Here is a 27,793-nt window from a genome sequence, read left to right as displayed (position 1 = left end):
TGTTTAAACTAGAAAATGTGGGTTGTGAAAGAATATCCATTTGTGTTCTTTGGAGAAGGGGAGGTTCTAGTGTCTTGGCTAGAGGCTTTGGTCACTATTCAGTGATTAAAAAGCTATAATTGGAAGCTAAGCTTTTTTGGCCTGGGTACAGCTTTCTGTAAACCCCAGCTAAGTCCTGCCTTGCTCCTGCCATACCTGCTGGACGCAGGGGAGAAGTGGTGACCTGGAGGGGGAGAGAAAATTTCCCCTTTTGGTGCCATTTATATATCAAATAAGTTGAATTGTAATACCAGACTGCACCAAGTAGTTCCTCTTTAGCCTTTGTGCTTACTGTGTCCTGCCTCTTTTTAAAATTCAGATTCTGCTGCTCCTCTGTTTGGTAAGTTTCTGCTTTCTGTTGGGGTGTGGAGGAGAGGAGCTGATGCCAGTGGGAGGTGTTTCACAATATTAAGACTGAAGTATTAGCAGAACTGTAAAGCCTTACAGCCTCAGTCCTCGTGTAGCTTCAGAAGATGGCGAGCAGGAGCAGCGCGAGCTGTCACAGCTGCTGCCCAAAGGCTGGAGTGAAGTTTTCCTCTATTTTTAAGAGCCACAGCAAATACAAAGCTAATCGTAGCCCCTTGAATTTGAATAATTATTTTAAAAGATAAAGTCATGCAAGTTCAGGACCATTTTCTTGGAGGAGGTGTGGGATTTCTGTAGCTTGAAACATGTAAGTGCTCTGAAGGGTGGTCTTGATAACAAAGACTGAGATGTCTTGTAGGCCCAGCAGGTCCCAGGGCTGAAATGTATTCCAATCCCTGTAACACTGGAAGTATTACATAAAGGAGCGTGTCCTCATTTTTATGCTCTCCAACAGGAAAGGATGATCGGCGTTTTCAAGGTTACACTTTCAAATTGACAAGCAGAAAACCCCTTCTGCCTGTTGGAGCGCTGTGGTTCGTGTTACTGCCATTGCGCTCCATGTTCCTTAATTCTCCCTGCCTCTGCCACGCGCTGCGGTCGTAGCTGCAACGATGCCCATAAATGCTTTCTGTTGGCCGTGCCTTCCCAGAAGGAGGTTCGTTGATGCTCATTAGTGAAATTGATACAAATCAACTTAAGTTTACTTTGGGAAATGGGTCCTTATTGAGCAGGCTTGGGAAATGGGGTTTGCTCACGGGGAAGTGGATAAAATACAGCTCTGTTAGAGCAAGCTAATTTTTAATGACTGCTCTGAGAAATGTGCTCAGTAGATTTAAACGTTCAATATTCTGTTTATGTGAACTTATAAAACAGAAGTGCACAAAGAAATGAGGGTTACATAAAAAACTTATTTTAAATCCTGTTTGAACTGGTAAGTTAATTGCTGTGTGCTGTGTTTAAATAACGCTGCTTTGCTCTAGATGGAGTGTCACACCTGTATTGCTTTTTCCTGTCCCGCTCTTCCCCCTTGTCCAACAACATCTCACAGGAGGAGCTCGAGTTTCCGAGGGTCATTTCTTTCTCGAGGAACTACCTTTGGCGACAGGAGTCTGTACATCATCAGCAGATCGAGCCGAGGCAGGCAGCGTGGTTTGGCTCGAGAGTCGCTGTTTCTGCGTCACTCGGTGTTTGTTTAGAACTTGCCTATAATAATTTTAAAATAGTAAAGCGTGTAGGTACATTCTGTGCTAAACTGATTGTTTAACAGTATTGTGCCTAATGAAACACCGTGAATTAGTTGGTTTAATTGGTGGTTAAACCAACTGATGGCTCACAAAACATGACAAATGGGGCAAATGTTATGCTGACAACTTAAAGACCTTTTAAATAACTGCAAACTAGCGGTTTTTTTCTCCTTTGAGAATTTTGTTTCTCTATTTAAAAAAATGTTTAATGTGCCCTTGTCTGGGCCTGAAGCGATGATCCAGGGCGTTTTTGGAGGTGATGGGGGTCTGAGCTCTTGCTGTGCCTGAGTGTGTGATATTGTTGACACTGAAGTAGGTGATGGGACTGAGAGGAGTTGGAGCACGTGCCTGCGTAAGATTACTGCCTGGTAGGCACTTGTAACTTGACAGATTTTTTTGAATTGCAGATGATGATCTTGACCTATAGATACTGTCCACAAAGCAAATTAATTTATTTTATTCCCAGATTGTTTAGAAATAGGTTTTTTTTTGCATGGATTCAACATTAAGAAAAGCAAACCTATAGCTAATAGAGTAGTTGCTGACTATAATGATAAAAAACTAACCTTTTTCGTATCAAGTATTAGTCCTATCAGACACAGAGGCTTACTTGTCTTTTAAATATTGTGGGGTTTTGGTATGTTGGGTTTTGGTTTAGTTTGGTTTTGTTTTTTTAAATATAATCCAGAGGAAGGGAACTTGAACCAGAAGTTGAGCATCCCTGGTGCTCTTGTGAAGGTTTGTGAATTCAGTAAACTGGGATTTGGGACAGAGGGGTGTTGCCTTGGTGGCTGTGTTTGAATGTACTGAATATTAAGAAATTGTAATGTTTATAGACTTGGTCAGTAAAACTCTTCTGATTATCTTTGTCCTTATTAATTAGAGGTTATTTCAGAATGAATCAGAGAAGATTAAAAACCCTTGTCCCGCAGTGCAAGACACAGACAAATTGGGAAGGGAATCAGGTAAGAGTTACCCAGATAATTAGAGGTGAGGAAGAATTACTAAAAAGGAGAGTAACCAAGCTAAATACTCAGGTGCTTTTAATTAACTCATTAGGGCAGTCTAAAATTAAATACTTCCCTCAAAGTCACTCTAGTCCTTGGGATTTACTGGAGTGCGAATGAGATGAGGCCTTGCCTGGTTGACCATGCCCACGGCAGCGAGCTGGGGCCGCGGCCGCCGGTCTCCCCGGGGAGCTGCCGGGACGCAGGGCTGTCGCACCGAGATGGGGTTAAGCTGGGCAAAGAAGAGCGCCGTAGGGTCTCTGGGTGTAGCCTAATCTCCAGACCTGTTAGCCCAGACACTTAAATGATTGTTTCCACTCACCTTTACAATTCAGCTCCGAGGAACCGGGTGCCTGCCCTGGCAGGAGGGCTGGTCCCTCGCCTGCGATGCCCGCCAACGTGGCAGAAGCAGGGTGGTGCTTGCACGGGCCCATAAGCAGCGGCGAGAGAGGAGAAGGGGTGTGGGATGGTTACGCTGACCCTGCTGCTGGTATGGCAAGTGCAGAGATATACCAGCAGCGGACGGCAGCAGTCCAAAGGAAATTACTAAGCTTTGTGAAAGCACGTGCTGTGGCTGGGATAACTCAGAAGTGCTCTGCAACGTCCTCATTTCCTGAGAGGGGCCACAGGAACAGCCTCGTGCCATGTTCACACCTATTGGGAGCGTTTTCTCCCCCAAGAGAACTTTCTAAAAGAAAAGTGGTCCTTCTTTGCTGTGTGGGTCTCTGCAGGGACTCAGCTGCATGTGTGGAGAAATCAGTGAGGGTTTAGGGGTGTTTGGTGATGGGAAATGTATATAAAGTATACGTGTACACCTAGAGAACGGGAAGGCCAGAGACCTTGAGTGGAGATAGGGGTGGTAAGTGAGTCCCGGAAGGCTGGGGAAAACATGGAAAGAAGGGGGGTGTCTTTCCAGAGCTGGCCAGGATGCCTGGCTGTGAGCACTACTGCTGTGCTCGTCCACCCCATCGACTAAATTTGAGAGGGTTGTGGGGAAGAACAGACAGGGCCAGACTGGGGGTGGGCGTGCGGGAGGGCAGCCCTGGCACTGCACCCTGCCGGGGTCCTGGCCCATGGCCCTGGGGAAAACCTGGGCCAAAGCACCCATTAATTAAGCTCTGTTTCTGGTGTGGCCTGTCTGATGTGATATTCTAATTGCTCTCTAATCTGCAGCATCTGTGATAGGTCACGGCGTCAGCTATTTTATAATAAGGTATTTTGCCTGAATATGGCAAAATTCCCTTGTTTAAAGGGCAGGGGAATATTAAATAAATACCATTTATATTTATTTGCCTCTAATCAAACTGTGGCTCTTACATTAATGTTTGTAGGTTTTTGGTAATTAGCCTGTTCAGCCCATGTTTGGCATTCAAATCCAGTATTTGTTGAAAAGCTTCAAACGATATTAAAATCTGCTCCCCAAGCGCACAGGAAACACCTCTCAAAAAATGCCAGCCCTGCGCTGAAAGTTGTCACAGCAGCGTGGGTGGGAAAGAGTTGATCTAATGCAGGTGGGCTTAAATGGATGCAAACCAGGGTGCTTGCTGAGCTAAAAGGGGGGTGGCTGGGACCTGCCTTTCCTATGGGGTCCTGCTGGACTCGGGGTTCTTCCAGCAGGGGACGTGTGCTGGGGGCCAGCCGGGTGAGGCTGGGGGGCACCTGGAGTGGCTGGGGACAGCCCCCAGCTCCTCGCCGGACGGGCACGGAGGCCCCTGGGCTGCAGCCTGCGGCAAACTGGGTTTAGGATGGGTGAGCCCAGCAGAAGGGCCCGGCGTAGGAAAGCGGCGCTTCCCACCCCGACCGCCGCTGCATGTCAGTGTTGCTCCGAACAACGGCAGCGAGCACAGGACCACGTCCTGCAGCTAAAGCCTGGAGCTTCAAAGTGGGTTTTTCTTGTGCTTTAAGTAGCTGGAAACTATAAAGACTCGTCACCACATTCTCATTGCGCCTGCAGTCTCGTGGCTTAATGCAAACCCGCTGCTGGGCTCGTAATGGCCAAAAGGGTGGATTTTTTACACCAGGGAAATGCAGCCTCAGGTGTAGCTGGCCAGTCCCAGACCCCCGGGCCCGTGGCTTTCTGGCGTTATCCCCTTTCCCTCGCTGTCTGCTGTGCCCTGCTCTGTCTCTGCAGCAGGGACCAAGCCCCTTGCCCCATGTCCCATCCCCCGTCCCCATGCCGCTCAGCACTTGAGCCCTTGACCCAAAATCCATCACGCGGGCTGTCCGGGCCCAGAGCACAGGCACTGCTCCTGCTCTCCCACGCAGGGTGTAGCTCCACTTCTATATTCCTTTAATCAATTTCTTGTGTTCTATCATACATTTCCCGACTCATTACAGTGTATCAGGCATCTGCCATGTGCTCATTAATTGGTCAATTACTTTATTTATATGCTAAACATTATCTAAAGCACTAGTCATTACCCGCATCATGGCTGTGGTTTGTGTCGTGCATATTTATAAGCTTTATGTGCCTTGCCCTCTCCTTGCCATCAAGGCCAGGGGTGCTCTCGTGGACCCATTAACCCTTTGTGGCCTGGTCACCAGCTCAGTCCCATTCCTCAGCCCTGCGTGGCCCAGCGGTGTCTGTGCAGGTCCCCGCACTGAGAGGGCAGTTCTGTCATCACCTGCCATGTTTCCCAGCCCTTCCTCACCGCCATCTCCCTTTGGCTTCAGCTTGTTTTCTGCTGCTGCCTTCAGCTCCTCACTGCTTTTTTCACATCACCTAAAAAAACTAGAATTAAGTAAAAAAGACCTGAAACCACAACAAAATAGATGATGGGAGACTCCCCTGTAAATGTCTGCCAGGGCAGGCCAGGTGCCACTGTTCATCCTGCTTTCAAGCCTCATCTGCTGCTACAAATTGGCTCTGAGTTCATCTTTAGGTGTCAGTGCTGCCTGCTTGCCTGGAGATGTCAACAGCCTCTTCACCAGCTGGAAATGATGTGCTGCTGGAAAGCCTCTGCTCTTCCTCAGCTCCGCTCTCTGCCTGCCCTGCGCTCCACCGTTTCTCATGGTGCCTTCCCTGCTCCCGTGGCCCCTCCTGCTCGTCCGATTACAAGTCGCTGCAGAGCAGGATGTTGTCCTCTTGCTCTCCTGTAAGCTCTCCTGTCATCCTAAAAATGCCATAGCCATCATAAATAATTCATCTGAATTATGTTAGGAACCGAAATAAATAAATACTTGGTGTGAGCATGAAGGTTTCATTATCCTGCCCTTTGTGTCGGCCCGCGGAGGCACCGCCACCCACCACATCAGTCCACCAGCATAACCGCTGGTGCTTCTGGCGTGCGTTATCAACCACGCTAAACAACAGCTGTGTGTGGAAAGGCTTGTAGCTGGGAAGGGGCAGAGGTTTTGCTGTTAACACTGGCTAAGGGTGCGTATGGCGGCTCCTTCCCTCCGGCTCCTCTCCGGGTACCAGTGTGGCGTCCAGCTGCTCCTCGCCTCGCGGGGTGGCTGCTGCCGATGCCTGTGCCCGCTCCCGGGGGAGGCTGGGAAGCGCTTTTGGTGACGCTGTTGCAGCAATGCTGCCACGCTACAAACCAGTCTTGGTAATTCCTCTATTGACAATTGATAAAATAAAGCCTGAGCAGAGCTCCAGAGCAGGACTGGGCTGTTGGGGTCGGGGGGATTTTAGCCACACCTGCCTCCCCACAGAGCACCACCCAGGAGCCAGGGTTCCCACCGCGGTGGTGGGGCTCCAGCCTGGGGCTCCTGGGCTGAGCGAGACGTGGCAGCGGCTGCCCCGACCCCACCAGTGTCAGCCCAGGGCGTAACGTCAGCCTGGGCCTTTCCCGCAGTCCCGGTGCGTGTGCCGGGCTGCGGGCGCTGCCGCTGCCGAGGGCACTGTCCTCCCTGATACCGGCTTCAGATGTATTATGGTCTGAGTTAATATCACTTTGAAATTTATAATATCCATGAAAATATTATCACTGTACTTCAATCCTTTAGTTTAATTGAATTGAGGTATCATTATCCAGAGCTTGTTTATGTATTGTTGCCTGCAAAATAGAGTCAATTTTCCGGACCGAGATGATGAATATGAGCACCAAAGAAATTTTGTAGTTTAATTGTAATAACCATGAATTATTATTATTTTAATAACTATAAATAACAATTATTTAAAAAAAAGTTGCAGTGCTTTGCACAAAACCTTGGAAAGAAAACTATGCCATAATAATACAGTGGGGGTTGTGTTACAGCTTATTATTATTTTTTTTATTTTGTTGTCAGATGTGCTCTTTCCTGTGCGGAGGAGCTGCTATGGGTTTGGGGTTTTTAGGTCTGAACTTCACACTGCCGAGGTCCTTCTGCTCCCACTGATGGCTCTGGAAACTGGATGAATTACTCTCAACTTTTCCTTATTTTACTTCCCCCAAAAGTCTAGAGCCAAAGTCACTTTGGGGTGTGTGAGCGCGCTGCCGTCCAGGGCTGTTGCGCTAGCCCCGCCGCTTTCGCTGCAGTGTATGTTGCAAAGTGCAGGCTGTGGCCCTGTAGCCCAGGGAGCCGCCGGCACCTTGTTGGTGGGGCCGTGGCCCCACGTGGGGCTGTCCCCCACCCTGTCCCGTCCCAGCTGGCCAGGATCTCCCAGTTTGCTGGGTGCTTTGCCCCAGCCGTAATTGCCTTGGTCAGCCTGATGCGTGTTTATCGGCAAACCTCAACACCCGTTTTGCTAGGCTGTGGTGCTCGGTGTGACCCTCGGCGGGACAGGAGCGCACCGGCTGCCGACACGGGGCCAGGGCTGGCTGTCGGGCTGGCCCTGCCACTTCGCTCGCATGCTCGCAGCTCGGTAAGCGGTAAATGAAGCCCTGCTCGCAGTGGCACATTTGGGCAGGCACATGGGGAAGGGAGCATCGCGTCAAGGCCGCGCTCTGGAAAACTGCAACCCACCCGTGTTGGCCTGGATGGCGAGCATGAAATGCAGGCTAAAGGCCAGAACAGTATTTTTTTGTTTTTCACGTCTCCCTGCATTCATCGTGTGCGCTGTACATTCAAATAGGCTCATTTCAGCGTGGTCTCCCCAAGGCCAGGGTGAGGGAGGCACGGGTCCCGCTGCCCCTGCGGGAAGGGCTGGCCCCGCACAGAGCCCAGCAGTGCCGAGCACGGTGCTCGTCTCGTCCCCAAAACAACCTGAAGCCTTCAGCCTTGTAGGGTGGTTTAGGGTCAAATAATTGCTGTTCATCGCTCTTACTTAGCCCTTGCTTATTCCTGAACTTATTTTGCTGTGGCTGAAGATACACACGTGGGCTCAGCACCTGTGTCCCACCGCTGTGCTCACGTACAGGCACCCGCGGCTGGCGGCAGCTCCGCAGGGAGCGGGGCCGAGCCCAGCAGCCCCGTGGCTGGGACACAACACCGGGCACCCCACGCACGTTTTTCCCTGGACCCAGAGGCACCGCTGCAGGGGCCACCCACGCATCTCGTCTGGTTGAGCTTCAGGGTGCTCTTTGGCAAGCAGGTACCAGCCCACCCACTCTGCAGCAGCGCTGCCTGCCTAGGACCTTCACGGTTGGATTTTTCTTTTTCAGGAGGTGATCCTTACCTCCGCAGCCATCCGAGTAAAGCCTCGCGCTGCTCCAGCTCAGCCCCCAGCAGGCACCGGGCGCTCGCAAGGGAGCGTCACCCAGCGGGAGCTGGTTTCTGATGGGGACCACGAGGCCGGGTGGGCCAGGGGAACCCCCGGAGGGGCCGCCCCTGCCAGGGTGTGATTTGAGAGCACACCGGCTCTTTAGCATCAGGATTACTTCCCTTGGTTCATAGTTTGTGGTGGCTTGGAAAAACCAAGCTGTGGCTGAGGTGAGCTCAGTAGAGACGGGATTAGCTGCAGCGCTGGGTGAGTGAAGTTCTTTTTAACAGCATTGCTGAAAATGTGGGAACTGAAGGAAAATAAATCTGTACAGTCAACATTTGAGGCCTTTATTTGCTCCCACTGCTGCCCACCCTGGGGGCTTGGCGTAGCACCTCCCGCCCCAGACACAGCCCTGGGGGCTCTCCCCTGCCCCTTCCCGCAGGGTGCCCTTTGGACCCGGCCAAAATCCACCAGTTTCACTCATCAGGTAAAAAAAAAATTAGTTTGTTTGCAGGGCACCAGACCAGAAATATGTATTTCCCAGCAGCATCCTTGGTTCAGCGTTGTGGGCGCAGCATCGGTGGCACCTCCGGGGCCCGAGGCACCGCGCGGCCCGTGGGGCATCCCAGATAGAGAGAGAGGCTGGCCTGGCATCAGCAGGTAGGGACGCTCTCTCCTCCAGTGAAAAGATCAACGAGCTCTTTATTTTTTTTTTCTTTACAGTTTTATTTACAAAATGTATTAAAACTCTTTGTACAACACCTCATTAAAATGAGGCTCAGTAATTGATGCCCACACATGCAGTTTATGCTTTTACAGCCATTAGTTTGCTTGGCAATTTTTCTGCTCACTGAAGTGCAGTTTCAACGACCAAAAATAGGAACTTAAATTACAAAAAAAAAAAAGAAAAAAAAAGAGAAAAAAAAAAACAGAAAAAGAAAAAGTAAAGAACCCCAAAATCCCCCAAAGCAAAACAAATGAAAAAAATACACCGAAACAACTCATTGTGAGACTACTGCCGAACTTCCGATAGCTTGAAGTTGGTAGCCGGAATTGGTAAGCACTCAACACGTTTTGTTTTAGCTTTACATGCAAGTTTAAAAAATATCGAACCATTTACCAAACTCCCTTCACTGGTGTGAAGCCTCCACTCTTAAAAATTGATTTGCTAAACATACATCTTTTATACAGCTTTTAAGAAAAATGTTTGTTTTAAATACAACTCATAGCCGCGCAGCTTTAGCTCGCCCTTGCTGGGGATGTGATCGCGTTCAGAAGTTGAAAAAAAAAATCACAGTTGCATGAAAAGAAAATGAAAACAAACCAACGATTTTTTGTCAGTATCGTGTTAAAAACTCGAACAATAAATTATTCTCCTATGAGCTTTTAAAATGATTTTATATTACATTTTGTTGGAATTACTTATTTTTAACAAGGCTTTCCCCATATGATCTTTTTCTTTTTTTTTTTTTTAAACTCCTATTAAAAGTTCAGATCTATCATCAGCAAACTAAACGCCTAAGGGTCAGACTGGTTTAAATGAGTTTCTTTTTCATTGTATGTTACTGATGAAATAAAACTCTATAGTAAACTACAGAAAATACATATTGTCGATTAGAGGTAATTAGTATGCAGATATTCCATCGAGCATTTCCCATGTGACTGACAATATGTTTAAAGGTTGGTTGGTTGTTTTTTTTTTTGTCTTTTGCTTTTTTTTTTTTTTAAAGATGAAGTTAAGTAGTTTCCAGGCAGAGGTTCAAGGCTGAAACACTGCTGCTGTCTAAGACGCTGGATGTGAGTAATAGTGAGCCCCTACCTGTAGCAGTGTCGGCTGGAGCGCGGCGTCCTCTTTCCGGAGGGGGCCAGGACAGGAGCACCCCCTCGCCGGTAGCCGTGAAACGAGAGTTGGCAGGAGCTGATATAATATAACAGTACTAGCAGGAGTCATGTTAGATCGCTTAATATTACTCTGGAACTGCAGCTCTAATTTGAGTTACTATCCTCTTCCCTTACTTCTGTTTTACAGTGACGGTTCCCGAGAAGCGTTAGCTGAGCACAGTGCCGGCTGTGAAAGAACTGGGGCGAAGCGGAAGCAGGCCTGGGAAAAACTAACCTGCGCTTCTCTTGCTTCATCGCTTGATATTAAACAGTGAATTAAAATGCAAATGCACAGCAAGAAAAGAGATATATATGGTCTGAACCTAAACAGCAAGTAGCTTCTTTTTTTTTTAAAAGCCACCCAATGTGGTTTTAATAAAGCACCTGTAGGTATGCCTGATGATAGAAAAAAAAAAAAAAAGAAAAAAGGAACGCAATATTTTCTGCCCGCACTTTAGCTACCTTGTCAAGAAATTAATTTACTGATCTGGAAGCAAGACATGCAGTTCCACAAATTACTTTCTTTTGGATTTACAGACTCACAGTCATTGGCCTTAACTGGTTTTAATGCACAGATTCTCTTCTTCAGGTGTTACACCTTTTACTGCTATACAGAATTGCTCAAATTAGCTGGAGAGTGCCAAGTGGCTTGGGGGAAAAAAAAAAATCACACCACTGGTAAGTAAATACTGAAACATCTTGACATCAGCTCATACAAGCAGTGACAAGCCAGTCTGTGTTTGCACGCAGCAGATTTCTGAGGCTTTGTGTCAGGAGGAGTTTCATAATTTGATACAATTGGGGTGGCTGATGAAACCGGCTGCGGTTTGCTTTCAGGACACAAGTTCATTTACTGTGCAGTGGTATCAAAGAATGGCTTTTGTTGCACTGATTTTTTTACAATAATTTTTTTTTCACATACTAATATCTTGTTACCAGTCCTTTCCTTCTCTTTTTTCTTTTTCTCTTTTCCTTTTTCTTTTATTTTCTCCTTTCTTTTTCTCCGTTCTTTTTCTATTTTCTTTTTCTCTTTTGCCTCTTTTCTCTTTTCTTTTCTTTTCTTTTCTTTTCTTTTCTTTTCTTTTCTTTTCTTTTCTTTTCTTTTCTTTTCTTTTCTTTTCTTTTCTTTTCTTTTCTTTTCTTTTCTTTTCTTTTCTTTTCTTTTCTTTTCTTTTCTTTTCTTTTCTTTTCTTTTCTTTTCTTTTCTTTTCTTTTTTCTTTTTTCTTTTCTTTTTTCTTCTCTCTTCTCTTCTCTTCTCTTCTCTCTTCTCTTCTTTTTTTCCCTCTTCTTTTCTTTTTACTTTTACTTCTTTCAAGCAAAGCAAGAATATTTCGGTGATGGTTTGCATTGTTGTGAGTCTCAGAGTCTTCCATAAGGCACTGAAGGAAAAAATACCAGTTTTTCCTATTAAAAGTACATTGCACCATCATCAATGCGTGTCATGCCTGACACCTCGGAGAGAGTACGACTGGCTCAGGTGGTCCGAATCCGTGAAGTAGCCACATTCTCTGCTGCTTCTCCTCTTGCGTGCTGTCAGGGTGAGGATCTGTAATAAAACCAGAAAGATTTTATCACTGCCCAGCAGCGAGGGGCAGGAGAGCTCAGCCTGGGGAGAGGCAGAGTCTGTGGGCGATGGGCTAACCAGGCTAACCAGGGTCATTTGTCAGCAATTCAACTCTACTTTTCATGCTTTAGAAAGCATGATTTCTAGAGCAGACTTTTTTGTTCTATTGTAGATTTTCTGAGACTTCCTAAAAGCACTTACCTGCCCTGATTATAGCTTAAAAAATAAAAGGGAAGAGGTCACTAGCAAGAGAGATGCAAATTCTGATTACAGGAATTTTTAAAACAATTAACACAATACTTTTATATGTACTGAACTAGCACAACGCTGGAGAGAGGAGTTACTCACTTCAGCATGAAGCCAGCTATCACTGTTTGTAACAGGACAGTCGCAAGCTTACTTCTGTTCAGGGAAGAAATTTAAATCACTTATACTCTGAGACTGCCACCAGGCGATGTTTCAAAAGCCCGTTTGCAGCAGTTTGCTGATGCACACAACAAAATATCACGCAGAGCTTAAAACAAACAAACAAAAAAAGAAAACCCAGAGGGTTTTAGTTCCCGGCCTGTAGCCGTACCCCTAGATTTTCACACTTTCTGTGCCGTACACGTTGTAGCCTTCTCTGTACGTAGCGTAATTCTGGGTGTTGGTGGCAGGTGCAGGTTTGAAGTTCTGCGTGTTCTTGTTGAGTTTCATTCGCTTAGACTCGGCCCGAGACTTGTAGCAGAACTCGATCAGCGCCACCATCATGGCCAGCCCGAGGCCTCCGACAAGGATATAGAAAACCCCGGCAACATTGCTCAGGCTCAGAGCGCTCGTCTTGTCCTAAGAGAAACGAGCCACGCCGTTAGTTTTGCTGTGAGGAGCAGACAGACAGACAGACAAACAGGCTACTTTGCACTTAGTCCTAGCTGGAATAGCTACACTCACGGCATTTAGAGTCCCGCTCGCGGATCAGTGCTGTCCCCCCCGGCCCCGGCAGCCCGGGGCTGCGCAGCAGTGACTGCTCTGTCTCCCACCCTTTGGCGGGCGAAACCCTGGCCGACTCCAAGGTGATGAGATTTGTTTTTGGTCACTGACTTCCCCAGGCCTTCGGCGTCCCAGAGCAAACCTGTCTAGGCCGAGCATCTCTGGCGGCAGAGGTGCCTCGGGAAAGCTCTGACAGGGAAAGCAGTGGCTGCGTAACACAGCAGGTTTTACAGAAGGCCATTATAAAACTAGAAGAAGAAAAACCCAGACCACTACACGCTTGGTTTTGGTGAATGTAGATAAAATCATTGAGATGCTGCTAAACTTATCTACCTTCTTCCAGCAGTTAGGAAAAAATAACACCGTAGGAAGACGGGTCAGTTACTTTAAGGTCAAGCAGCAGAGCCCTAAGCTAAACTAGCACCTTCGGTGACTGAGTGAGAGTTACTGAATAAAACCAGTCATTGTAACACAAAAAAGCTGGCCAGGGTTTACCTTCCTTCAATACATGTCAGATGGGGGGGGGGGCGGGAAGGCTTGCATTTTTAAAGACAGGATTCTGTAATCAGATTAAAATGAGCTGCAACCCTTTTGCTGCTGCGCGGGCCGGCTGGCTGCGTGCAGGACTCGATGCTGGCTGCCACGCCGCGCCAGCCCAGCGGGACGGGCAGATGCCAGAGCGACCTGCAGCAAGGGGCTGTGCCCAGGGAAGACACTTGCTGACAGAGCTCGCTTTACGAGTAGCTCCAGGGACGGCAAAACTCGCATATAGGCAGAATAAAATATGCTCTACCTTGTAAGTGCCTGCGTGTTTCGCTGGCAGTTTGGCTAGATGCAGTTGTAGCAAACGGCCTGCCATTTAAACTGAAGGTATTCCTCATTTACACCTCTCTGCAATTGCGGTTTCCTTCTGCAGCTGATGTGCATTGAGATGTCCCAGGATCCTAAATTTATCTCACACCACTGCTACAGGCTTGTGCCCTAAGCAACTTCCAGCCCAGCTGAAAAATATGCATTTTTATTGTTGGCTTTGATGGAACTTGAAATTGTCCTCCGACACTGAGAGGGTGCTTCCAAATTACAGTTTTCTGTTTGAATGATTATAGAGAGCACTTCCAAAGGCACCAGGGGAGTTAGGCACTCGACTGCGACCGATTGCCGCTGGAGCTGGATTTCTCCTCCTCTTGGTGCCTTTGAAAATGTCCTTTACTCCAACAAGCCCAGCACTTCTACAGTGTTTTTCTCCTCAATGGCTCTGTAAGCATTAAAAAAAATATATCCTCTGTGTTTTCTTTGAACTGAATGGTGTAAATAAGTGTTTCCTGTAATTTAAGGGTGCAGCCACCAGGTTGAGGCACCTGTCACCTCAGGGGTGGGATCTCCTCTGGGCTCCTCAGCGGCCCTGCCCGAGGAGCTGCCGAGGCTGGCCCTGCAGCACGGCTGGTGTGGGACAGGGCAGCACAGCAGCAAAATGGTTCAAAGCAGAACAAAAAAGAATATACAATATTTGTGTAATGAGTTACCAATATTATTTCTAGATTTTTTTTTTTTTTAATCAAGCCAATTTCAAGCTGAATTGGGAAATAGGGCAGGAAGGGAGTAATTTTTTTCCTTATCATGGGTCTGTCCTGAAATTGTCCACCCTTAGCAAGCATGTGATTGTTTCCCAAACTGACATGTAGAGAATCTAAGCCACGATTTTGGAAGAAAAATGTGTTTTTTCAATAGAACTAGAAATAAGAAAAGCTGCTGGCCTGAATAATACGCATTGACTGTGCTGAAACGTGCACATTTAAAGGAAGATACCAGCTTGGGAGGCTTTGGGGGCTTCTCTTTCCATGTTTTTCTAGCGAAATACTCAAATAGTAAAACATACAACTACAGTCTGTTACTGCATACAAGAAAAACGCTGTCACGTTCAGAGACTTAATTATTTTTTTTCTGTTCTTTTTCTTTCAACCTTCAAAATGTAAATATCAACTTTTGAAAGTCATTCTTTGTATAAACAAACAGCGGGTCAAAACGTGATTGCTAATCAGTACAAAAAGACCTTCAGCGACTGACCTTACTTCCGGAGTCCTTGGCTCCACATTCACCCTTATCGTACCACCATTTGTTTTTCAGCTTGTCTAAGATGCCTTGTTCACTGAGTTTCAATACTGCAAGGTTTACAGGAGTTCTTCACGTGGGAAATAACATAAATAACATTATATTATGTTATTTTATGTTATTCAATCTTTAAACTACTTTAAAACTATACAAAGCGATAAAGCAGGGTTCCTGGCCACAAAGTATTTACACTGCAGGCAACTGGATCATCCCCTTAAGTTAACGCTAGAGCAACTCTATATTACCAGGTCCTGCCCATATCGCTTTGAGTAATCGGCACTCACTGTTAAATGAAGGTAGTAGAAACAAAGCAAGGCCAATTTCCCAGTTTGGTACAATCACAGGCGTTCGCAGTAGCTTTACAGATTACGGTGGGTTTGATCTAGCAGGACCCCTCGAATTGCACTAACAGACAGCAAGCCCCACAAGCGAGCAATTGCGGGTCCTTACGGTAAAACAGCATTTGCGGCTCCAGGCCCCCAGGCAGCCCCCCACACCCGGGGTGGGGGTGTGTGTGCGTGCACGCATGTCTGCCAAGCAAAAAAACCCCAGGGTGGGTGTCATGGAGGGAGTTTCTGCCAGCCGCCACGGCTGTTTCCCCGCCAGCCGTCGTTTCTCCAGCTCCCGCAGTTGCCGCTGCAGGGGCCGTGCTCGGAGGCACCGCGCAGGCGGCTGCTCTCCCCCGGAGCTGCTGCATCCCGAGCTCCGCCGGTCCAGGGAGCTGCAGCAGAAAATAAGCAAATGCAGACCTTTATGAAACGAATTCGTGAACACGGAAACGCCGGCTCGAAGTGCCCGGGGTGGGAAGTGCCGGCAGGATGAAGGGAGCTGCTGACTGTGGTGCTGCTAGGAGCCTGCATGCCTGGGGAACCTGAGCTCACTCATCCCTTCCCTGCAGGAAAGCAACGCCTGAGGAGCCCTCAGTTGGGTTTTTGTCATTTCCATTTCCTCCTTGTGTGATGTCTTGGGGTTTTTCCTGCCTGTTTTCATGAGACAGGCTCCCTGCACAGCTTCAGTTCCCGCTCCCGCTTGAACAGCTTTGATCCCCGCTCCATGGCCGTGCAGGGCAGCTGGTGGGGAGGAAAGCGATGGGTCCTTAGTTATCCTCGATGATGCTGTGCCACTTTGCATGGGATAACAGCAGGCAGACACACGCACGGCTGCCCTGCAACATGCCCTGCTCTGGGTCCATCCATGCCTGCGGTGAGCAGAGACACAGGAGCTCAGCCCCTGTCTGCCCCGGCACCAGCCACACTTCTCACCCTTGCGGCTCCCTGCCTCTCTCCCAGTCCTACCTAAAGCACGTAACTCTCTGCAGAGCAGAAAGGACACAGGAGAAAAAGCAGCACAACCTATACAAAACACCTTAATTACAAGCTTAATTACATGGCGGCATTTATGGAAATGTCCACAGGGTGGGAGGGCTCACAGCCCTCCAGCAGCAGGAGCGGCTGAGCCCTGCCGTGCCTGGGGCAGGTACGTACTGGAAGAAACACCTGGTGAAGAAAAGCCCCATTCCCTCACTTGCCCAGAACCTGCCTCCGAGATGGCCGTGAGACCTGTCAGCAGCTGATGCTGAAAAGTGCTGCCCTTGGAGGCGCTACGTACCCTTCGGGAGGAGAGCGGGTACGAGGTGCACCCTGGGGGGCGGCAGCCGACAGAGAGGGGGGACAGACTGCGCTTGGCCGAGCCCAGGCAGGTCTTGGGTACCATGAGAAAAATGAGCATGGTCAAGAGCTCTGGTGCTGAGTGCCCCCCAGGTGGCACCACCGTGACCCAGAGTGGCATTACCGAGGCCAGCAGGGAGGGCAAAAGCAGGGAAAAGCCATCCAAGTGGGGAGAACCACTGGTCCCCAGAGGCAGCGATGCCAGCACTGCCTGTGCCGGCAGAGCTTCCCGGCTGGCCAAGCAGAGGCAGCACCACTCCTCCCGGTCTGCACAGGGCTCGGTTTGACACCAGCCAAGATTTTATTTTTGTAAAATGGCTATTTTTAAGCAGCAGCTGTAATCTAATTAAGTATCAATCAGGGAAGCTGTATGCAGTCAGCCGGACACAGCCGACGGGCGACGGTGACAAGCCGCACGAGACAGACCGTCTTCCTGGCTTGGCTCTGGCAGCAGGCACGGAGCCCCTCCACCAGCAGCCGGTGGCATCGTAAAAAGCCAGCTGTATCACAGCTACGTTTGCATCCACGCATAGGTAGGGATATAAAATATCAGTGGGATCAAAGCAGGCTCCACACACACTGCGAACACCCTGGGTGCCGCAGGTAATGCAGCTGCCCTGTTGGTTTATGCCGACAGGGACCGGCCAGGTCCTGGACAAGCCACCCCCATGGACCCTCCTGGGCAGCTGTGTCGTGACGAGACCCCCTGGTGACACCTGGGAAAATACGCTACAAGAAGCCATACATGATTGCAATGCAAGTCAGTGAAAGCTGAGTACCTCTATCTACCCCTTACAAGCCCCAGCAGAAAGAGTGGTGTGGATTATTGCTAAGAGAACAGTGCTCTCGTTTTAAATTTCATTTAAAAACTATCCAACTTGGAGAGATTTTATGCAATACATCTCTCCGCTTTGAAAAGCATTGTGCAGCTGAGAATACACAAATAATAGGGAGAAGGTTATAAACACCTTTTCTCCTATCCGCATATTTTATTGTGCAAATTTTCCCTCCCCCCAGTCCTATTCCAAACACTATTTTTAATTTGCATGCCTTTATAAACCCCATATGGAGTACAGAGAATTTGCATAACATCCAATACATTATAGATTAGCTTTCACAACATGATACAGTATTGGGAAATGAGGAGGCTTAACATGCTAATTAGGGTGCTTTATTTTTTTTTTTAAAGCCAAGATTGCAGTTAATTGCGCATACGCAACTGCCAAAAAAAAAAAGAAAAAAGTAGTAAACTAAAATTATCTTAACTAAACAGATGGGAATTTGCCTAAACTGGGGTTTTCACTATAGTTTGTCACAGCCCTATTTGTCAGGTGAGGTACTGCAGTACCTCAGCCCGGGTAGGAAAGAGGTGATTTGCTCCATCCGCCTGTCCCAGCACGAGGAGCAGAGCGGGATGGGCAGACAAGCGCCGAGGAGCTGCTGCATGCTTCAGGCCCGCCGAGCCTTTGCCGGCAGAGCCGTCACCGCGCCGGGGTGCTCCTGTGCCGGGGGGCTGTAAGTCACCCTGCCTGGCCAGGGGGCTGACTGCGGCGGCTGGTACGAGATGGGCAGGTCGTGCAAGGAGGGGCTGGGGGAGGAAAGTCTGACATAGCATCATAGAATCATGAAGGTTGGAAAAGACCTCTAGGAAGGTCTGAAGCAAGTAGCTGGTGCTTGTCCTCCCCTGCCTTAGCCCGTCCCATCCCCCCAGCATGCAGACAACCGGCAGGTTTGCCTGAGCGAGCGCCTGGCCTCCCTTGGCTCCCCTATTCTGCTGGCCGAGGCACTGGGACGAACAGCGTGTACCTGAGCAAAGAAGCCCTCTCAATGTGGTAGAAAAGGCACTAATTTGTGCTTCACAGATGAAGCATGAAATGCAGCTTGTTTGATCAAAGTCCTAAGGAACAATTTTGTCTGCTTCCAGGAAATTAATCCCGAGACCTCTTAATGTGCAAGCTGCTTCCCCGCGCAGCGGGATTTGAGCAACCTGATGGTGGGAGAAGGCGTGACGCCTCTGCAGCCCCTGGTCCAGTGCTTCAGCCACGGGGATGCAATGTGAGCTGGTGCGAGATGGACGACTCGGCTCCCAGATTCCTGAGTTAGGTAAATACACTGAAAAGTGAGCCTGGCTGCTGGTACATTTTCCGATTGCTCCTCTCTGAGTAGCTGTCTAGCCTTGCTCAATTTAACAGTCAGAGTCAGGCATGGCTTTGGCCAAGATCCTGATGGAGGTGCGGAAGGGCATGTCTGGATCGTGGTATTTCTCTGGCCGAGCACTCAGCAGTGCACGTTGACTGCGAATCCTCCGTACGGCACCTCGGCCTAGAACTCAGCCCGTCCCGAGGAAGGCAGCGCCCGCGCCCTGCCCACGCCGGCAGGTCGGAGGCTACCAAGTGCTCCGTTTGCTAGTAAAGAGGGAAGCGTAGGGCTCTTATGGGAGCGAGAGCTGTTGGAAGAGGATTTTTTCATAGCTTGCCCTTGCTCTGTTTGTTTGAGGGGGGATATTTTTAAATGCCTTAGAGGCAGAGGAGCAGAGAGACTAAACGACTCGCCCGGGTCCCACTGGAAGGCCGTGTCCCAGCCACCCACCCGCCTCCCCAGCCAGCTGTGCTGCCGCAGAAATGGCTCAGAGGATCACTTGCCCAGTTGCTGGGTCTCTCTCTCAAAAGACTTCCATCTCCTCATCTTTTTCCTGGGATAATTTTGTGCTTTCCAGCTGCTTTTTTAATTAGGTTGCTGTTGTTGGGCTGCACAGGATATCCTATGAGGTCCTTGGCCCTTTCCCGGGTGGTTGCAGCTGTTTTTCCTCTGCCTTTAATTTATGACAGGATTCTTTTTCATCTCCCCCCGTGTGGTTTCCAGCCCAGCTCTCTAGTATTTTGGTTGCTTTTATCAAAGTAAAATGTTCAGAGGTTTCAGACCTCGTGCTCTCTGTTGCACTTGGTATGCCCAAGAAAACAAGCTGAGGCAATTAGGATTGGGATGTCAGTGCTTTGGAGGTTGCAAGATCGTATTCTTGGGCAGAAGCTTGCAGTGTTTTTCTTCCTCACCATAATGGAAAGATTTTTTTTGTTTGTTTGCTTGTGTTTTCCTCCAGCTGTAGTAGGTTTGGCTGATCCAGGCTTAACTATGTAAGGCTGGATCTGTTGGGCAGCTTTACCGAACCCTGCTAAGATTTTTTTTGCTGACATCTACAAATGACAGGAAGACTTGAGTCTAGAGAACTGGTACCAGGTGCCTCACACTTAGTAGTATTTCCCCCAATGGCAAATTAAGCCGTTTGCTACGGTTGATTTATTTAAGAGAGGCGCGATGTTAAGAAGAGCACTGCCCATCTATTCTCACAGGCTTCATTTTATCAGAGTCTGCTGCAAACAAGATTTTACGCCTGGGACAGAGGTGGGTTTTATCAGTGTTTCAGCAGTTTGGTTTCTCTGCTCCCCAGTTAGAAGCCCTTGCTCGGGTGCTGGAAGCATTACCTTCCCCTCTTCAGCCATCAGTTACTGCCAGAAATCAAGCAGTGCGGTCTTTTTCTAAATGCAACATGGCACTATCTCAAAGGGAACCTCCTCTTCCCTTTGCCTTGTGGCCCTGGGGCCTCCTCCCTGCTGCATTTCAGCCCCTCTTGGCTCAGGATACCAGCCCCAAAAGTCCTGCTGCACCCCGTGGTGCTGGTGGCTCCAGGTGACAGGATGATGCTGATGGATTGAACTGTTTTTTTAAAAACTATGTGCCCTCACTCATTAAAATCTCACCCCTGAATCTGGTTCCCAAACTTTGGGTTTGGCTTAAAAATCCTGGCCATGTCTCCCTCCAAACTCAGGAATCACTACAGCACTTTGTCATGAAGGTGATCTTGCATAAAATACAGCATCGCTTCCAGGCTGAGCATGTTCCCCACGCTGGCGCGTGAGATTGTCCCTCAGAAGCAAGAGCTGCTATATGCTCTTCGTAGAGCATCTATTACATTTCTATTTCATTATTATATTTTTCCACCTACACCATTAAAGAAGGAACATGATGACGCAGGGCCCATCTGCTCTCTCTTCTTCTCTTTGCGACAGCCTCACCCTGCCCGAGGGACTACTTGCCCTGCCTCCTCTCACCACAGCACCAGTTTCAGGTTAGTTGCAGCAATTTTTATCCCAATTGAGAAAAACGGTGGCATTATGGTATTTCTTTCTGGCCAGAATGAGTTTGAAGTAGAAGAAAAGTAAATTAATCATCATAGTTCTTTATCAGTCCTAAATATGAGAAGGTATAACTTCTGCCCCTCTCAATTTATAAATCACGACAGGTTTTAATTTGATTAATGACCTTTTAGGTTCATTTTCATCATTTCATCTGCACCTATATAAAATAGATAACCTGAAATCAGATATTTTTATCTAGTGCCATCACTCTAGCTTCTACTGGCTTCAGAAAGAGACCCAGCAGGCTGAAGTCCCACATACAACTGCAAAAGCTGGCCAGGTTGCTCTTTTGGCAACCTGATTCCAATTACTGGCCATCACATTTACGTGCTGGTGTTGCAAACGGGACCTTTCCCTGAACAAAGCTAGACTGCGCAGAAAAGTCTGAGCAGCTTCTTGGAAAAGTGCTGTTGATTTATGAAAAGAACATCCCGATCTTGCCAGGAAAGGGCCATTTTCAAGGAATGAGTGATGGGATGTACTGTCGCTAGTAGCTCTGTGGCCCAGTGTTTGGGCTGGTCCTCACAAGTCACAGCAGGCGATACAGAGACGAGCCAGTGACCGCTACAGGTGAGATTTAGGAGCAAAAGGCACTCTGGGACTTGAAAAATCTCACCGAATAATCCACAGACTTTTGTCAGCTGTGTGTAACCGGTATTTGAGTGGCATAAAGTCTCGGCAACACTGTAGTTATGTTTATTACTTGCAATCAATAAAGATTTAAGTGGTGATTGGAACAGCTTTGGATAATTCACATCCCATTCTATGCTCTAATGGATGTACTATAAATGTTATACCCAAAAATGATCATTGCCAAGGAGAGCAAATGAACGCGACAGACAGCACACTGTTCTCTCAAACCAGATGAACCATTGCTCAGAATTAATTTAGAATTTTTATACGCAATCTTTCAGAAAGGGGAGCTGCAAAGAAAATGTGCAACAAGTAAAGGCTCTTCGGAGCACTAATTAACGGGCTTCCTCGGGAGTTGCGCACGGCGCATGGGTCGCACTGAATCTCCCAGGCAATGGGGCGGCCCGAGGGCTGACCTAGGACCTTTCGCCACCTGGGTCTTACAGACTACAAACTGCAGGTGTTCCTTCGCCCATCATCAGCCGTTTTCTGATGTTCCGTAGAATATTTGGCGTACAGGGTGCAGTGTGGCATTTTCTCAGCACTGTTGCTTGCAGCACCTTGAGAGTCCACATGTAGTTTTTCTGGGGGTAGAGGATGAAGAAATCACCCATGAGCTTGAATGAAGACCAGAAGAACATCAGCAGTTGGAGCTTCTCTCTGGTCTCTAAAACATCCTTTCTCCACTCTTGTCCAGGGCTGAGGCTCAGGATAGCAGAAAACAAGCTGCAGAAGAGCTGATCAGCACCTCAGCCTGGGGAGGGATGCTCGGCTGGCTCAGGAGGATGCCAACCACCAGGCAAGAGCTCCAACCACCGCAGCTCCACTGCTCTTTTGAGCAGTCCCCACGCAGGAGGGCTCAGTGGCTTCTGCAGTGCTACGCAGGCAGGACATCTGCATCCCCAGTGGCACCGGGGAGGGATGTGTGCCATCTCACCCAGGGGCAGAGTTCACTCAGTGATGAAACAAAGAAATTTAAGGCCAGTGGCAATGGGGATCCTTCTCAGAAGGCAGATGGACGCTGGCTCCAAACATACAGTGAACATGGTTAACAAGAGCCCTGGCCATTGCAAGCAGGTCTGGCTAGAAGGCTGAAGACACGAGCTCCCGATGTGCTTAAATCTACCTCTGCCACAATGTGAAGTCCCACGTGGCCACTAACATAACCCTTTTCATTTTTTTTGCCTCAGTACAACATCAGATGCCAAATGACTCTGGTTGGAGAAATGCAGGCACACATCACTAGGGATGCGGTATTTACGGCAAAGCTGTTTGTGTTTTAATGTACCCTGGCACTGGCTGTTTGGGTACGTCAGGGGAGGCAAAATCACAGCACCAAAGGCACTCCTGGGCTCCGGCTGTGTCACACAGCAGGGGCACAGAGCAGCTGTAAATCTGGTCTAATATCTGGCTAGGCCAGGTTTATTGCTGATTTGTGGGATGAGAGCAACAAAAAGCCACAGGAGGTTTCTGGCAAATCCAGCCCTCTGAAGATGGCAAGATTAATGAAGCGTGACGTCCGCCCTCCGAGTCCACCTGCGATCCTCGCCGGGCTGCGCAGTCAGACCAAGAGCTGCATCCCTGCAAAGGGCTCTTCACCCCTCCCATCTAAATCCCAGTGACGTGAAGGAGGCTTAAGTCCATGGTGGTACCAGGTCTTGGTTAGTACATTATAAAGTCAGTTTTTTTGACTTGTTTTACTTTTTATTCCTGTTATTTTTACCTAATCCCTTTAATTTTGGAATCTGACATATTTAGACCACTCTCACTTCCGCAGCAGGAATTTTTCTCTTGTTTCTTCTGACTGTTTTTCTCTTGTTTCTAATGACCAAAGCTGTCCTTGCTGGCTGGAGCATCTGTGGGCTTGCTGACAATAGCACAACCCAACCAACAACGTTGGCACATCAAAGAGTTTAGACATCAGATGTTTGGGTTTGTAAAATCCACCTCATAGTGTCAGAGGAAAGGCAAGTGGACAAAGGCGCAAAGAAACAAGCACGTTCTTAATTCAAAACGCTTCCTAAAATCCTCTAGGGTAAAACTACTGAGAACACTGAATTAATTGTTCCTGTAGGAATCACTGGCAAATCCCCACTACCTTCAGGGGAAGCAGAGTGTGAAGCTTGTTGCAGGCATGTGGGAAGTGTCACCTTTACCATGCTCTGAGAGGTAAATATCTGAAGGGGGCAGAGAGAACGGCCCCGGACGACTGCACCATTGCTTTGTGCCGAGATGTCAGCCCCAAGCATCCAGCACCGCAGAGAAACCCCTCAAAGGCACACATCACCGAGCCGGCCCCTGCGGGCGCACGGCAGCACAGGGCACTGACAAATGCAGAAATCAAGCCCAGGCACTCTGCTTAATTTGACAGGATACCATAAAAATCTCACTAACAACCATCTTGGAATCGTTAAAATATAAAGATAGAAACAATCCAGGAAGAGATACCAAATCCAGCATTATTCTCTAGAGGGCATTGCTTGAGGTTAAAGACCCATCTAAATCAAATAAGGCACTTTATTCCCCCAAGCTCTATAAATCCCAGCCTGATCTGTAACTATTGAATGGACTTTTTGTCAGATCTTGTTACTGAAATAACTTCTGACTAGATACAAAACCTGTGAGTGAATGCATTGTGCCAGTGCTCTGCTCTTTCCGAGATCAGATCTATCTGCCTGTCATAATTTACCGATTTAGCAATGTCTCTGTGCCACAACTCCATGTTTCGCTACGCACCCATGCATGAGGGATGGGGAAGATTTTGGGTGGCAATGGGCTCATTATTAAAACCCGTTATCATTGTTTCATGGCTAGAGTTACCTGGTACTTCAAGCAGGACCAAACAAAGCCCTGAAAATATCGGCATAAAAACATATGGTCACTCATTATTCCAATTTGTTACCTTCTGGCTCAAGAAGTCATCTTCGGTATTTCACACTGAACATTTAATATTCATGGAAAAAGCACCAGGCATTTCTTCCGTAAGGAATGAACGCTTGGTTACTCTTTGCTACTGTTTCAGACCTGTACCATTTTTTCCCTGCCCTGTGTTACCAGCAGTTGCACATCTAAAAGATTTAACATTTGAGGGACTGAAATGGTTTATGGGCGGGCAGAGGAAGGCATAAAAGCAAAAGCCATCTAGTTTGAAAAGACAAAGAGCTTTCAAAATTAGAAGATTAAAACTTGGCTCCTTAAGCCCCATATATCCCCCAGCCACCTAAGAAATACACTGCATGTTGATGGCTGGGATAGTGCGCAGAGGCATCAGGCGCAGCAATAAATCCCCCAGCAGAAGGACGTCGTTTTTCCTCAATGGCAGAGCCAGAAGCAGTTCCCGTTGCTCAAGGCACAAGGCCCCGGGTGCCGGGGAGCAGCGCCCCGGGACTGCAGCTCCCCGGCTGCCAGCGCTGGCCGTGAGCGCATCCGTGGCCACCGCCGACAGCTGGGCCGGGACCCTCCTTCAGGAGGTCACTGCACGTTTTGCCTCTTTTGTGCCTCTTGCTACTGAACAGTGCCATGGGGTGACAAAAATCTTATCTATGAGCTAGCACACAAAGCAGTTTTTAAAAATTGATTTTGCTGTGATATTGCCAGCAACAGGGCCAGCTGCTGTGGGAGATGGAGACAGGCGGAGGCTTCTCCTGCCGTACTGGCATGGGGTGTCAGCTTGCGAGGATGCTTCTGCTCAAAGGGCATTAGGGACCGCTGCACAGGCACACCGGCTGCCTGCCCATCAGGGGATGGGGTTTTTTTGGTTACTGCTGAGCATTTAGTAGCTGCAATAGTTCTCCGTAACAGAACTTTGTTCTAGTCTTCATTACTGTGTTTTTCCATAAATAGTGTTCTTTTGGTCAGTTCAAGGCTTCTTGCCTTTTTTTTTTAAAGGCAGGTTGGAGCAACAACCATATCCTTGTGGAATCTGTGGGGTTTTCCCCTGCCGTAACCAGGTATGCATTTTAAATTCGGGTGTTTTAACTGATGTTGTATTTGCTGCTACGTGGATGCCATTGTAACACCTATGCACAGTTTGACTACACCTGCATGGAGCCAGATGTGTTACCAGCTGAGACTGCAAGTTCCTCCACTCTTTGCACAGTTTGCAGCCTGTGTTTGGCAGCAGCAACTGTCTCTAGGAAAGTATTTTTATATGTTTCATAAATGTAGCTCAAACAAATTAAACTCTGTACTAACAGGATCATAATTTAATAGAGATGCCAAGTGCTAATGCAATAATACATGCCTATTGGATTAGGAAATGAAAGCTATAACAAGTCATTGTAGTTCATTTACAGCAGTGCCCGAGACTTGAGGTACAGCTGTGGGGAGGGGGCGGGAGGAAGAGCTACCTGAACAAGGAGGCAGAATGAGGGAGGGCAGATGCTTAATGCCACACTGAAACCTACAACATCTGAAACAGCAAGTGGATCTTCCCTGTCATCGCCTGGATCCTTTCTAACCTGGATGGAGATGAGCAAGAGACTCAACTTACCTTGCGTGCAGGCTATCCCCTCACCTTCTCTTTCTCTTGCCTCTAGACACATCCATCTTTCCCCCCGTCTTCTATGATTTATTTTCCTCTTGGGACGGCTTCTTCTGCGACTCCCGCCCTCGGGCTCCTCAGCAGGCTGCAGGTAGGTGCTGCTTAGTCCAAAGGCTACACAAGACATTCAGAGAACAGCTATGTCGTTTGTATAAAGCTAGAGGTGTCCAACCCGTGCTACAGTGCCAGCGAGCGCCGAGCAATCCACCAGAGCAGCACAAGTGCCTGCATCCACTGAGCTCAATGCTGAAACATTAGAGTTACTCTGAAGAGGAAGAAAGGCATTTCCTTTTCCATTGGTATGTTAAAGTGACAGAAGTTACCATTAAAGAGGAAACAGCCAAGCCCAGACCCCCAGGGAGACGTTCAAAGGAGGGTCCCTGCTCCTGCTGCTGGGAACCCTGCTTCGAGCTGCTGGTTCTCCTTTTTTCCTTTCCCAGTCCCAAGGAACTCTGCCGTGGCTTTTCCCATACTGATGCTTACAATGCAGGATAAATGACTCATGCAATCAATTTATGGAAATCAACTGTTAAGCACTACAGGTATTATCAAAATGAGCGCATGAGTCACAAGTCGTTCTCTAAGATTTCTTGCGGCCAAAAAGGCAGGACATTGTGTCACTGCACGAGGCCCAGCTCTGCCGTGGTTAACACTGCACAAGCACGTTTCCTTGCACACTCAGGTCCAGCTTTGTCAAGGCAGCACAGCTAGTCCCCACAATGCTAAAGGTTATACAGGCAAAACAAAACGGTTCCCAGCTCTCAGATGTCAGCCCTGACTTCACCAGCTCCTCCCCAGCCTGGGCAACCTGCTCGTCCCGGACTCTCGTTCTGAGTCTCCGTGTTACATTGCCAGGAAAATACCCTCAAACAATCTGGACAACAGCACAGACATTTCTGCAAACCAGAGCAGGCTCTCTGCCCTTCTTGGCAATGCTCTAAGCGAGATGCTCCAATGAACTCCTAGAGCATTAAGACTTCATTATTGGCAGCAAACAGACACAGTGTTATTTCCTAATATGCTATAAAGTAATAGCTGTCAATTAAACAAATATTCTGATGTCTTCCTTTTAAAGCATTATTTTGCTTTGTCACTAATTTGCACAATACAATAATTTCATATTACTTTCCTAGCTCTGAGCATGAATTAGCTGTGCTACTGTGCTAGTATCACTGGCTCTGATCAGCCATTTTATCTTTTTCCAGCTCATAACCCAGGCCTATAGAATGGGTGGCAAGTAAATTCACGCTGATGAACATAATTTCAAACAAATTGCTCAAATAAATTGTGCTGCATCTTTTTAAGATAGCCAAATGTTCTCTTTAAAGCACAACACGTTTGGCAATGGTGCTCTTTAGATGTCAGGTATCATCTAAAATAATGCATAACAGATTTCTTCTAAAAATATACCACTTAAAAAAATCACGCCGCAAATGTTAACGGCTGTGCTGAAAATGTATCAAGGCAAAATAGCACAGAGAAATGGGGGAACAAATCCCATCTGCTAATGGCCACACTCACGGCTCAGCCTTCGGAACTGGGGGCTTGGGACTGTGACGCTTTATGGAGCGTGGCTCTGAGGCAGAACTCAACTAGCACGCCGGAAAAGTAATCCTACGATTAAAAAGAACCAGCTGAAAAATGAAGCAGTATTACATCGCATGGCATTTCACAGATGTTCTCCAAAAGAGGTATCAGCCTAAAAAAAGAATATATTAAAGAAATTAAGTCAAATAATTAGCAAGGAATCTTGGCATGTGAAGTTGGTGAGATGCTGCATTCAAACAATCTTCTTCTGTGTTGGTTGTCATTAAATGGTACCGTGAAGGTATAAGAATACAAGAAATGTATCAACAGCGGAACTATAGAAATTTATCTTAGCAGAAAATTGTTCCTATGCAACTGAATAATTAGTTTCACTTAAGTCACGCAGCCTGCTACCACCGTCTGCATCCCCTTTTGTCTAGTTCTTGTTAAATTCCTATTCAGCCATCACTCAGCTCTGAGA

At 47.9% G+C, this 27,793-nt stretch overlaps 1 protein-coding gene and 1 long non-coding RNA gene across 10 annotated transcripts in view; one reads left to right on the top strand and one right to left on the bottom strand.

Moving 5' to 3' along the window:
- Positions 1-8,686: 8,686 nt before the first annotated feature.
- Positions 8,687-25,870, top strand: LOC135315377 (uncharacterized). 3 transcript variants are annotated; one of them, XR_010374835.1, is made up of 3 exons: positions 8,687-10,784; positions 18,341-22,903; positions 25,781-25,870. It is a non-coding gene; the product is annotated as an uncharacterized LOC135315377 (long non-coding RNA). The 3 variants fall into 3 exon arrangements; XR_010374834.1 differs by having other exon boundaries at positions 18,341-25,192; positions 25,781-25,850; XR_010374836.1 differs by lacking the exon at positions 25,781-25,870 and having other exon boundaries at positions 8,688-10,784; positions 18,341-18,535; positions 21,940-25,759.
- GRIA3 (glutamate ionotropic receptor AMPA type subunit 3) overlaps positions 11,059-27,793 on the bottom strand; it is a 153,990-nt gene continuing 137,255 nt past the window's right edge. For 3 of the 7 annotated variants that reach the window (XM_064463289.1, XM_064463292.1, XM_064463293.1), the window contains 3 exons: positions 14,705-14,819; positions 12,249-12,496; positions 11,059-11,653 (listed from right to left, as the gene is read on the bottom strand). In XM_064463289.1, coding sequence (XP_064319359.1) covers positions 12,251-12,496; positions 14,705-14,819 — 361 coding nt within the window. In that variant the 3' untranslated portion in view covers positions 11,059-11,653; positions 12,249-12,250. Of the gene's footprint in view, positions 11,654-12,248; positions 12,497-14,704; positions 14,820-25,814; positions 25,900-27,793 lie in introns of those variants that run through there. The other 4 variants (XM_064463291.1, XM_064463290.1, XR_010374833.1 and 1 more) reach the window with 4 other exon arrangements.

Source organism: Phalacrocorax carbo, chromosome 11, assembly GCF_963921805.1.
Source record: "Phalacrocorax carbo chromosome 11, bPhaCar2.1, whole genome shotgun sequence".
Classification (NCBI taxonomy): Eukaryota; Metazoa; Chordata; class Aves; order Suliformes; family Phalacrocoracidae; genus Phalacrocorax; species Phalacrocorax carbo.
The sequence above is the reverse complement of the archived record's forward strand: the minus strand, read 5'-3'. Positions and strand labels throughout refer to the sequence as shown.